The sequence below is a fragment of the Telmatherina bonti genome (genome assembly GCF_933228915.1).
Source record: "Telmatherina bonti genome assembly, chromosome: 11".
Lineage (NCBI taxonomy): Eukaryota > Metazoa > Chordata > Actinopteri > Atheriniformes > Telmatherinidae > Telmatherina > Telmatherina bonti.
Genome location: NC_136629.1, coordinates 39436335 through 39449539, shown reverse-complemented (window position 1 = coordinate 39449539; position 13205 = coordinate 39436335). Strand labels below are relative to the sequence as shown.

The following is a 13205-nucleotide window of genomic DNA, read 5'->3' as shown; positions in this document are numbered from 1 at the left end:
GTGCAGTGATGGATCTACTGGTGCAGTGATGGATCAACTGGTGCAGTGGTGGATCTACTGGTACAGTGATGGATCTACTGGTGCAGTGATGGATCTACTGGTGCAGTGGTGGATCTACTGGTGCAGTGATGGATCTACTGGTGCAGTGATGGATCTACTGGTGCAGTGGTGGATCTACTGGTGCAGTGATGGATCTGCTGGTGCAGTGATGGATCTACTGGTGCAGTGGTGGATCTACTGGTGCAGTGATGGATCTACTGGTGCAGTGATGGATCTACTGGTGCAGTGATGGATCTAGTGGTGCAGTGGTGGATCTACTGGTACAGTGATGGATCTACTGGTGCAGTGGTGGATCTACTGGTGCAGTGATGGATCTGCTGGTGCAGTGATGGATCAACTGGTGCAGTGATGGAGCTACTGGTGCAGTGATGGATCTGCTGGTGCAGTGATGGATCTACTGGTACAGTGGTGGATCTGCTGGTGCAGTGATGGATCAACTGGTGCAGTGATGGAGCTACTGGTGCAGTGATGGATCAACTGGTGCAGTGGTGGATCTACTGGTACAGTGATGGATCTGCTGGTGCAGTGATGGATCAACTGGTGCAGTGATGGAGCTACTGGTGCAGTGATGGATCTGCTGGTGCAGTGATGGATCTACTGGTACAGTGGTGGATCTGCTGGTGCAGTGATGGATCAACTGGTGCAGTGATGGAGCTACTGGTGCAGTGATGGATCAACTGGTGCAGTGATGGATCTACTGGTGCAGTGATGGATCTAGTGGTGCAGTGGTGGATCTACTGGTACAGTGATGGATCTACTGGTGCAGTGGTGGATCTACTGGTGCAGTGATGAATCTGCTGGTGCAGTGATGGATCAACTGGTGCAGTGATGGAGCTACTGGTGCAGTGATGGATGGGACAGAACGGCAGGATCTCAGTTACTGTTTCTTTCTACAGAATAGAAAGAGAAGACCAGATGCCTGTAGGTTTGTTTTTAAGTATCAGGTTGTTTTTGTCATTATAATACAGAGATAAACAACTAAAGATGATTTTTTTTCTAACTTTTTGTAATAAAGATAAATAATAAAGTATATCATGACTGTTGCAGTAGTGGAGAAGTCATTCCAGGTCAGTCTGCCAGGCTGTTTTACAGGTTATCCAGCAAAGTCCCTGTAATGAGGACCGTTGTCACATCAGAGCATATTTTCTCATCATTTTTCAACAATTTCCCATTAAATGTTAGCATGCCGACGGTGCGTCTGGTTGCAGACACACATTGTGAACAAACAGTCACATTGTGACCATGAAATCAGCAGACTGAGGGCTGAGAACTTTCCCACCATCGATCGGCTCCATCGTGAGCGTAATGATCGTTTTTCTATACCAGGCTTGTTACTGTGGGATTCCATTCGGAGGCTCATTAAAAAGCTGCTTCATTTGTACAATGTAAACAAAATTATAAACATGACAACAACAGAGGAGGCGATCATTTGGATCATTTTCAGATTATGGTAAAAAAAAAACAAATGCAAATTGAGCGAGGCTGCCAACATTCACACTTATCTCATCCGAACGGTATGCAGCTCAAATCTGACTTTCCTTTTTTTAGCTGATATTTCCTCAGTTTGACATCTTAATGTTTTTTTAGGATTATTGTTTTTGTTTTTTTTTATTGTAATTTGCATGCAGAAAAAGGTTATTTTTGCTGTAAGTTGACTTGATATGTAACTTCAGACTACTTTAACATGTGCGCTGAATAACAGCCAAATAACAGATCATTAAAAAATCCTGTATTAGTTGACGCTGTGGAAATCAACATATGAGCTCCACACCATTAAAAGGAAATGTGCCAAAACTGCAGATCTTTTCCCTACTCCTGAATATGCATGATTATTTTCAGTAAATTGGATTGAAAAGCTTTACATTATGTGCAACTAAGAAGGCAACGGGCCGTTCCAGCACAGAAGCAAGAAATCGTGTCTGATTTGGTGGATTTCCGGTCAGCTGAACTCTCTGTGAATTGATGTTGTCATGTTCCAAATTATTAGGAGCAGCAGCTCAGAACGGTGCAAGTGTCTGCGTTGAACTTCTGAGATGGAGAATTCCTCCCAAACCTGTGTTTTCCAAGCGGATCTGAGAGCCGTTGACACGGTGAACAGTTCTCAGAGAAGAGATCGTCATGAAGCGGTTAAAACTGTGTCATTTATACAAATATAGAAAAGGCGATACAGTTAATACAGCACACGTCTGGATGCAGTGTCAGCCGACCGAAGTCTGACTTCCACCTTGGAGTTAGTGTGGATATAGCTGTACCTGAGTGCACGTGCACGTGCATGCACTTCCGTTCTGCTGGCCCAATGCCTGAACCAGAAGGAGGACACGACGCATCATAACCACAGTGGTAAAGGGAATTTTGATTGGTTTAGTAGTTTCAGGAGTGAATCCTCCCTCAAGCTGCAGCCTAAAGATGACATGAGGATTGTTTCAGGATAACCGTGATCATGGAGAACAACTGTGTATTGATCTGCAGTGAAGTTATTCCCAGTTTTTTTCCTTTTATTTTGCCGGTTGTTTCACCATAACCAGTGAAATGGTTCTCCTCAGTCTCTGCAAGCTGCTGCATGAAATCACCCCTGCTGACGGCAGCCTGATGCACTTAACACGCCTTTTTGCTCTTCCACATATCACTTTGTTTCATTTGCATCTCTTTTTTCCTGCCGGGTCTCCTTCCATTGCTCATTAGTGGCCCATCAGGGTGGAGACCTTTGCTTTGTGTTAGCATGGCCGCCTCACTGGCAGCTTGTCTGTCTGCCACTCTGGAGAAATGTCATCCATGAAGGACACTATTACAGGCGTGCAGATGGGACTGTCTCGACCCCCCAAACACATGCACACATGACTGTAATGAGAGGAAATGATAAGAGAGAAAGCCCGTAGTAAGCAGCGGTGACGTAACATCGAAGAGAGGATGTGAAAGACGTGATCATGCGAGCATCCCCCGGTGCATTCTGCATGCAGCCCTTAGTATCAAAGCAACGTGTTCACCACACTGCTCTGTTTCACATGTTTTTGCAGAATCAGTGTTTTGTGTTTAATTGAAAGTTTTCATTAAACATGACATGAATAGTGCTTAAACTGTATTTTTAAATGGCCTAGTTTGAGTAATGAATTCAGAAAAAATGCCAATGCCTGCAAAGATCTGTGTTTTCCTTCGCCACAGTTTGGAGATATCATGATTTGTGTAGACTGCAAAGTGCTCCAACTCCGCAGGTTAGACGGATAATTTATTAAAATCCTCAGTGAATAATCCTGGTGGAAGTCAGAAGTAAAGATTCTTTCTTCTTTTATTCAAAGCTTAAGCTAGAAGACTGAAAGAAGGTGATGGTGCCAGCCATCGTTCATGGTGACTCAGATAAATCATTTGTGTGAAATAAAATCCATTAAAACTTAAACCCATTGATTACTTTGTGCCTACAAGCAAAATAATTAATCTAGCAGTAGTTTTTACTGTTCCAAAGGACAGAATGTGGATGTGTAAACATGACAATGTGTGTGTGTGTCTTATCTCTACATAAATACATGTTAGGTCATACTTACGGTTTCTGAGACCTTTTGCATCCCTTCATGGTGAAAACTCCATCTGAACCTGGTCTACTGCCCCCTGGTGGACACCTTCTGCACTTCAATAACCTTTATACGTCATGCTGGTGAACGGTAGATGAACGCAAATTATATTTTCCTTTTTATTTTCTATTTTACATTTTGTTAAAGTTTTGCAAATTATATAATATGTTTTAAAAATAATTTGTTTTGCCTATTATGCCTTGAGTCAGGCTTAGGGTAAAGACAGGGAACCATTTTAGAAAATTTCTTAAATTATTGAACTGTTTGGTAAATTTTGTATTGATCACTTGTAGGACAGACGTCACTGCGGGGCAGATGCGTCAATATCTGTGAAGCCCCACGTAAAGAATGAAGACGGTGGCGAGAGTTGCTTTCAGATCAACACCTTTTACCTGAAAGAAGAACATGAAGATTTTCAGGTTTAATTCCAAACTCAGTTATGTATTTTTTGCAAATTGCATGTAAAAAAAAAAACAACAAAAAAAAAAGATAATTACTCAGAAGTTGTAACTCCGTTTTCCTTCCAGCTGCTTATGCAGATGTGCTCCCATCCTCCCATGATGCATTTCAGGAGCTGGTTACAGCAGGGTGATTATCTATAAAAGTTAGTCTCTGCTTGCCTTCGGTCAGGAGACTGACACAACGGTGGCTTTTCAACCCGCGCCGACGTGCACCAGATCGATTTCCAGCCCAGACTCACTGTGCAGACTCGTTTCAGAACTTTAATCTGCGGTGAAGTCCACCACACTGCTCCTTCCAGCAGAAGCTCCATGCTGTAGGTGCACGTTTGTGATCAACATAAATTTGTGATACTTTTCATACTTTGAAGCAGCAGAAGTTCAGAACTCTGTATTTTGATTTGTTTTCTGGGAGAAGCTGGACACAAGCTGCACATCTGGAAAACTGTCTGAACTATCCGAAATAATTCTCTTAAATTTGAACATTTTCACTGTAGTTTTAGTCAAAATTCTTCTAATGGATCCAAACTGGTTCATACTTGTAATGGGATTTTTTTTTTAGCATTAATTTGATTCATTTTTCATCATTAAAAGTAAATTAACTGAAAAAACTGTGTAATGGAAACATGTGCTTGTGGTAGGTTCGCATGATTTGCTGGTCCAGAGGATGGTGACAGAACATGTGCTCTGTTCTGTTGTTCAAATGAGATTTATGTTTTCCAATTCAACTAAATAGTCCATGAGATTAATATTTAGATAAATACAACACGATCTTGTTTGTTTTTTGTTGATATTTGGGTTTACAAGAGAAAAAAGTCCCATAATTCAGATTATTTTGTGTAAAAATCAGTTCCAGGAACATTTGATTGTGTTGACTGGTAATCAGCTGTGTGGTCTCATGACCTCATGAAGCCTTGCAGATTTTTCAGATGTAAAATGAATGTTTGTAAATAATTTACAAACATTTACAAACAATAAGAGTTTATATTTGTATATTAAGTTCTGTCAACAAATAAATAAACAAAGTTGGTAAATGTGCAGAGAAGGATCTGCTTTGCTGTAAAATGGATTTGAATTGATGGGAATAAATCAAAATAGTTTTGCAAACATCCTTTGCACTGACGAGAAACACAAACTCGAATCAAACGGACCAATCAGAGCGCAGACGGCTTGCAGCAGAAAATCTTTGACTTTATATTGATCCCATGCAGCTGCACCCACACGGGATTGGATTTCTCTCAGGTCGATCTGAGTTTCCTAAACACACCCATGTTGTTCTGAGCAGTTCAGGAAGGTACCTAAATGATCTTCTCTGTCTTATTTCTACGACACAAAGCCGGAAACGGCTTTTCTCCTCCTCACGAAGCTGAGATAAAAATCTGCTTCGTGGTTTTCTCGCTGCATGCAGACACAGAGACGCAGAAGCAGAGGGTAACGCTGAGGGTCGGCGTTAGTCAGCACTCAATGGTTTATTGATCCTCGTGCCCCCCCCCCCCCCCCCCCTCCCACCGTCTCCTTGCAGCATGGAGGACTAAATTGGACCGTTTTCTTCTGCTGTGATTGACGCCTGACTTCTGCATGCAGAGTTTTAAACTTGCACTGATTTTTCCACCAGACTGTAATTTCTTCCAAGTCAACTTTGGTCTTTCTGAAAACCAACACGGTTCTTTGAGTGCATGCAGTGTCTGAGCTGACAGATGACAAGTGCTAAGCTAAGCAACCTACAGCGCGTTGTGACAACTCTGTCAACATAAAACAACAAGAGGAGACGACAAATGGCGCCTGTGTCAGTCATCGGCCCGACTAACGGCTCGCTGCAGCCCAGTCCAAGAAATCCTGTCAGAAACTCTGCTTTCAACAATTTAAGGGTTTCAGAAGAGAGTGCAAAGAAAGAGACTGCTGCCTTTTGTAGGCTGCAGAGCTGTTTCAGTGTTCAAGCACACACACTCACACACACACACACACGCACACACACTGACAGGCACCTGCATGTAGAAACAAACTACAGAGGATGTAGGAATTACATCCCAACATGGTATCATTATATACGAGGAAAGCATCATTTCCATTATAAAACTATACATTTAATATGATTTTGTGATTATTTTTATTTTGAATTATAATTAACAAGCAGCTCAGAGCAAGAAATGAGAAAATGATCCAGAAAAACAACCTGAAATGCAAACATTTTCTCCAATGGCACACAGATATTCTACCTTCCGGAAGCTGGTGTTGCCGGCAGCGTCTCGCTGCTGAGCAGCTGCAGCGTCTTGTTCCCGCCGGGCCGTCGCGGTACTGCTGCGCTTTGCTTCACAGCAACTGGACATGAACACACGACCCGTCAGGATGAGTCAGGAGATACGTGCACATCACTCTACACAGCGAGGAACAGAAAGTTGCAGAGCAAGAAATAAGACATCAGACTGACTTTTACCGCCTGGAGGGAGCTCAGAAATGAGACAGGATGGAACACAGATGCTGAGTTAGTCAGCGTGAGCGGGAGCCAAAGAGCAGCTGATGGCAGGTGGGCGGAGCGTCCCCGCATGTGTTTCTGTTCTTCTGCTTCGTTACGATTCCTGTTTGGACCACCAGTGAGACGGTTAATGACACACTCTTCTATCTGCTGCATGTTGAAGCTGATAACAGATAACTGTCTTCACTAAAGCGGTCCGATCATCATTGCTCCTGGAAGCTGAAGCCCTGCACAGTACTGACTTTCTGTTGGCGTTGAATCTAAAGCTACGCTGAATAAGATGAAGATTGCAGCTGAATAGCTGGGAGAATACAGTAAATATATCACTGCTATTCTTAAAAGCCACAATACTCTGAATCTCTGCTGTCATGCTACCAGGCTGCTTTGTGAGTATTCAGAACTCCGAGCGGGTACGCAGTAAGCCAAAACTCCGATGCATTAACTAACCAGTTAACAGGCAGTGATGCGGGTCGTCCTCAAATATAAAATCACTTCTTCCTTTTTCCATTTCTGGGATTACCTGAAAATCCCATCAAAGTTAATCTACTGAGTTATGTTGCTAACAGACAGACAGAATACATAAGCTCTGCTGGGTGGAGGTAGTAGGTTAAGATGCATAAAGACAAAGTGGAGAGGGTTTTTTTCTCTGCCTGAAGATCAGTGAATAATGAATGTAAATAAAAGAATAAGTTGTTTAAACTTTATGTGCAAAGAAAAGTAATATTTTTCAGAACATCTGGATTTCTGAGAGTCAACATGTGTCTTTGTAGCATCTCTGAAGCACATTGTGCATAACTTACATTATATAGAACTAATGAGCTTCATCATTAATCGTTTTCAGTAGATTCTAATTCATTTTTCTTCCTCTGTGGAGCAGAACAATCCGCTGCCTGAGGACCTAAAATCCAAGCACAAGCAGCAGAATGTACTTTAAAATCCTTAAAGTATCTTTAAGGAAACATAAATGTACATATCAGAACGTCTGGTCATGGGATGCATCCCTACAGGCAGCAACGATTCTCCGTTACCATGGGAAAAAACCTGGACGTGTGGCTAAACTCACCTGATGTACGGCAGGCAGATTAGTTTGTCGTTAACCTGAGTGTTACTGGTGAGTGCTGCTGAACAGAAAACACCGGACTTGCTGTGAGTTGTGACGTGAGGTGAGCAGAGGAGCCGCCCGGCCGCTGCTTTCCTCTACACACAAGGCATTAAGACTGTAAGATGCTGTTGAAGCCGGCCTTCATGCAGCTGGCTGTGTGTGTATGTGTGTGTGTTTTATTGTGGCAGAAGAGGTCTCTCTCTGAGCTTCTGTTGGGTTTCTGCTCCTTGCTTCCAGGAAACGTTTGGCTTCATGCGGATTTCAGATATTCAGACTTGCTGTCGAACTCATGTTGGCAAAGACTCTCTTTACCTCGACACAAAACTGATGACTTTGCAACTAATTTCTCTCTTATAAGTGATAGCTGAAGTTGCCATGGAGACGTCCATACGTTGCGTTGCTACGCCGCAGGGCGAGACGTTTCTGGTGAGACTTTTCCACATGTTTCTTCAATGGAAAGTACATTACTTCTCCTTAACCCCACCAACTCCTCCCCAGGTCGTGACAATGGCAGACCCCGGCTCTCTTGTACATCTATAGATATGTAAAATGTAGAGCTGCTTTTCTCCATCAGGATCAAGAAAGTGTTACTATTATTAATATCATCTGCAGAATATTATTAAGGAGATGAGAAACTTTAAGATCTTCCACTTGGAAGGCCTCACGCTCATCGTGTCTGTATCTGAGGAGTTTGGAGGCTACTGGAGGAGTTTGGAGGCTACTGGAGGAGTTTGGAGGAGTTTGGAGGCTACTGGAGGAGTTTGAAGGAGTTTGGAGGCTACTGGAGGAGTTTGGAGGAGTTTGGAGGCTACTGGAGGAGTTTGGAGGAGTTTGGAGGCTACTGGAGGAGTTTGAAGGAGTTTGGAGGCTACTGGAGGAGTTTGAAGGAGTTTGGAGGCCACTGGAGGAGTTTGGAGGCTACTGGAGGAATTTGGAGGCTACTGGAGGAGTTTGAAGGAGTTTGGAGGCTACTGGAGGAGTTTGGAGGAGTTTGGAGGAGTTTGGAGGCCACTGGAGGAGTTTGAAGGAGTTTGGAGGCTACTGGAGGAGTCTGGAGGAGTTTGGAGGCTACTGGAGGAGTTTGAAGGAGTTTGGAGGCTACTGGAGGAGTTTGAAGGCCACTGGAGGAGTTTGAAGGAGTTTGGAGGCTACTGGAGGAGTTTGGAGGAGTTTGGAGGCTACTGGAGGAGTTTGAAGGAGTTTGGAGGCTACTGGAGGAGTTTGAAGGAGTTTGAAGGAGTTTGGAGGCTACTGGAGGAGTTTGAAGGAGTTTGGAGGCTACTGGAGGAGTTTGAAGGAGTTTGGAGGAGTTTGGAGGCTACTGGAGGAGTTTGAAGGAGTTTGGAGGCTACTGGAGGAGTTTGAAGGAGTTTGGAGGCTACTGGAGGAGTTTGAAGGAGTTTGGAGGCTACTGGAGGAGTTTGGAGGAGTTTGGAGGCTACTGGAGGAGTTTGAAGGAGTTTGGAGGCTACTGGAGGAGTTTGAAGGAGTTTGAAGGAGTTTGGAGGCTACTGGAGGAGTTTGAAGGAGTTTGGAGGCTACTGGAGGAGTTTGAAGGAGTTTGGAGGCTACTGGAGGAGTTTGAAGGAGTTTGGAGGCTACTGGAGGAGTCTGGAGGAGTTTGGAGGCTACTGGAGGAGTTTGAAGGAGTTTGGAGGCTACTGGAGGAGTTTGAAGGCCACTGGAGGAGTTTGAAGGAGTTTGGAGGCTACTGGAGGAGTTTGGAGGAGTTTGGAGGCTACTGGAGGAGTTTGAAGGAGTTTGGAGGCTACTGGAGGAGTTTGAAGGAGTTTGAAGGAGTTTGGAGGCTACTGGAGGAGTTTGAAGGAGTTTGGAGGCTACTGGAGGAGTTTGAAGGAGTTTGGAGGAGTTTGGAGGCTACTGGAGGAGTTTGAAGGAGTTTGGAGGCTACTGGAGGAGTTTGAAGGAGTTTGGAGGCTACTGGAGGAGTTTGAAGGAGTTTGGAGGCTACTGGAGGAGTTTGGAGGAGTTTGGAGGCTACTGGAGGAGTTTGAAGGAGTTTGGAGGCTACTGGAGGAGTTTGAAGGAGTTTGAAGGAGTTTGGAGGCTACTGGAGGAGTTTGAAGGAGTTTGGAGGCTACTGGAGGAGTTTGAAGGAGTTTGGAGGCTACTGGAGGAGTTTGGAGGAGTTTGGAGGCTACTGGAGGAGTTTGAAGGAGTTTGGAGGCTACTGGAGGAGTTTGAAGGAGTTTGAAGGAGTTTGGAGGCTACTGGAGGAGTTTGAAGGCGTTTGGAGGCGATTGGAGGAGATGAAATAAACGCTGCAGATGCTGCACAACTGTTCAGTGCCTGATTCTGTCCATTTATTGTCTCTTGTTGCTAAACGGTGTTCCTGCTGTAGCATTCGTTGCTGAGTCCATCCTTTCAGCATTTAAGCTGTTTTCCACAGAGAAGACAGAAAACTTCCAGCTTGCTGAAGGTTTGTTTTGTTCCTTTTAGGCATTTCTGGGCTGTTGAAGGCTTCGTTTGAACATAGCTTCAGAGGAAATGGGTTCGGAGAACGTGGTCAGACGAGCAGGAAGGTCAGACCTCCAACCTGGCCCAGCTGTGTTGGGGAGTTTGTTCCCTCTGCAGATGAAGTAGCCGCTCACCCTGTTGAGCTAAAGGCAGCATGCTGAGCTTTTACTCTTCTCTTGTAACACATTATTTAGTTGCTTTTAACGGCAACTCCAACAAGTGTTTCTGTTCTGGAAGGATTCTCCTGAAGTAAAAGTCTGTCAGAACCCCAGAAAGGGGTTCTGAAGCCATCTGAAGACACATGAAGCCATTTTCATGCCTTACTGTCTCCCCAGCTTAACCTCTACCATGAATCGGCCCATCACCAGTTACCAATTACAAACCAGTCGTAGTGGAGCCCCAGTCAGCTCCCAGTGCCTCACCACTTAGCCCACCAAATGGCCACAAGTTTCAGACTGCTGATCTGAAGGCATAAACACCTGTCTTCCTCTGCAATCCCTGCTCATTATCCATCTCTTCTCATCTCCTGATTGCAAACTTCATTTGGATGCATGTTGCACCCATCATTAAGCCACAACCTCATACAGTAATCAGCAGACCAGTGGAAATCACCGCATCCTGCCACTAAAACACATTCTTAATCACTGAAGCATGAAATTCAGGGTCATTGCTTCTTGCCGAGCTACTTACAGGAAAAACAAAAGAAAAAAAAAAGAAACTTGACTTGGATCTGGCGAATGGGAAGCAGACTCCTTCCTCGTGTGCACGCACAAAGGAAACAGCCGGCAGTCGCTGGTGGATTTTTAACGACACTCGATGTTGCAGATCAGACGTCTCCCTTCATCTCGTAGCCATGCCTTTACCTCCTGCATGTCAGTCTGCAGCTGGACGACTGCCGTTACAGTCCTGAAAACTTCAGCTGTTCTGCAGATGATCCTAAAACAGGCAGTAAAAAGCCCTCGATGCCCTTCAAGCATCAGTTAACTCACACAAGCATCCATTAGTGTGCAGATTGTTTCAGAAGTGTCCACCGTCCGAGCAGCTCAGCTTCCTTCAGCGCCGCTGCCACCACGCCGTATGACTCCCAGCCGGACAGGTTCTCCTGTCCTGCGTCCATCTCCTGCTGGAGACCAGAGAAACAGTCGCATGGTGGTATTATCCAGCGTGTTGTGAGGCTGCAGCCGGCTCTGTCAGGTAGCCTCGGTTGGACCGTGGAGAACAGACGTTATGTCTCTGCAGCTGTTTGGGATGATGGATCATCTGTTTGTTGGACTGTGGAGTGAAAAGATGGGAAAAGGAGTAAAGACAGGCGCTGAACACGGCGTTTAAACATGGAGAGAAAAATCTGACTTTCTTTCTACCTCCATAAAGTTTTCATTTGTGCATTCTGGGCTGATTTTAACCAATAAAATTCCCTCTGCTTGGTTTGCAGCATCTCCGACCGTCCCTCCTCTGCACTCGGAGCATTTCAAACCCTGCCATGAGAAGGACTTGGCCTACTGTCTGAATGGTGGGGAATGCTTCGTCATCGAGACACTGAGCGGACCTCACAAGCACTGCAAGTAAGTCATCATTTCATCTCATTCTCTCTCTCTCCTGCCGTCTGCCGGCTGGATGTCTGCTGGGTTTACCGACGTGCAGTTTTACCCACAAACAGCAGGTGGACATGCTTGTGGAACACTGATAGATACAAACATTGTTGGATTTGTGGGTCTTTAAAAAAAAAAGATTCCTCCTGCAGAATCATCACCTTCTCTTCCTCTGACTGCTTGTTAAACATCAGTAGTTATTTTCTAGCATCATCTTCATCCATAGTGAGCTCATCACACATCCAGAGGTTTCGGTTTCAGGCTAAAATAGACGCTGAGATGACGGGTCAAACCCCAGCCGTGCACTGCGAAGCTGGACGCTACATCTGCAGCGCAGCATCTGCAGCGCAGCATCTGCAGCGCAGCATCTGCAGCGCAGCATCTGCCTGCGCAGCATCTGCAGCGCAGCATCTGCAGCGCAGCATCTGCAGCGCAGCATCTGCCTGCGCAGCATGAGCCCTTTCATGGAAGGACAGGCGACGGGTCATTTTCTGCTTCTTTTGTTGAACTGAGGAGCAGAAAGACCCCACAGTCTGGTGTTTGTAGCTGGGGGGGTGTTGGCGAAGTGGCTCCGATGGGAGATTCATCGCAGGACGTTTCAGTGACTCAACTTTACAATGTACGTAGTTTAGCAGCAAATATCAGATAAATATTTCAGCTTGAAAGTTTTCCAGCAACACAGTTTCTTTATCATCTGCATTCATGCTTTCAGCTCCAACACATGGCTAACTGGTCAGAAAAGTACCATTTAAAATGAAAACAAGGTCTTTATGTGGTGATTTAACCAAATGAAGCTTTTTTGGGAGCTTTAGGATTAATTACTGTGTAATATGTCAACATGATTCTGGTTTATGATCAGTGTAAAGCTGGTGTCAGGAGGCATCGGTGGGAAGAATCAGGTTGTGTTCACAGCATTTTAAATTATTTTTATCAATATTATAATAAATAATAATGTATTAAAACACCTTGTTTATTTTTGAGAGAAATGATCATGCTAATGAGAAAAAGATTAAAAATCAGGCTAATAAAATAATTAGGATGAATCAGATGGAGAAGAAGAATACGTTTTATTAAAACTAAAGTTGTCGGATGTCTGAGAGGTTGAAGGAGCTCCTTCATTTCGTGGCGACAGAATTTAATCAGAGTAAAACCTGGACGGAGGCGGCGAGGAGCAACACCTGGCAGGTTCCACGTTAACGGCTGGAACGGGTTCTCCTGACATGTTAGAGTGTGATGCAGGCCTGGAGACCCATCCCACCGCTGCCACACACACAGCACCAGACTGAACGTCGGCCCGGCTCTTCTGGGACGGAGAATGGCTCCGAGCTGATGCCGGTTCTGGTTCTGGTCCTAGATCCCGGTACGCTGATGCAACATCCTGTGGTTGTTTCCAGCATCTTTAAATGGAAAAATTTTCTGATGCTCATATTAACACAGATGTGTGTGTGTGTGTGTGTGTGTGTGTGTGCACGCAGCAGTAAC

The 13205-nt window shown here is 44.7% G+C and overlaps 1 protein-coding gene across 1 annotated transcript in view; it reads left to right on the top strand.

Annotated features, from left to right (window-relative positions):
* nrg3a (neuregulin 3a) overlaps positions 1-13205 on the top strand; it is a gene marked incomplete at both ends in the record, with an annotated part of 544860 nt that overhangs the window by 297101 nt on the left and 234554 nt on the right. The window contains one exon of the mRNA XM_079248564.1: positions 11567-11696. Within this exon, the coding sequence (XP_079104690.1) occupies positions 11567-11696 (130 nt within the window). The remainder of the gene's footprint in view (positions 1-11566; positions 11697-13205) is intronic.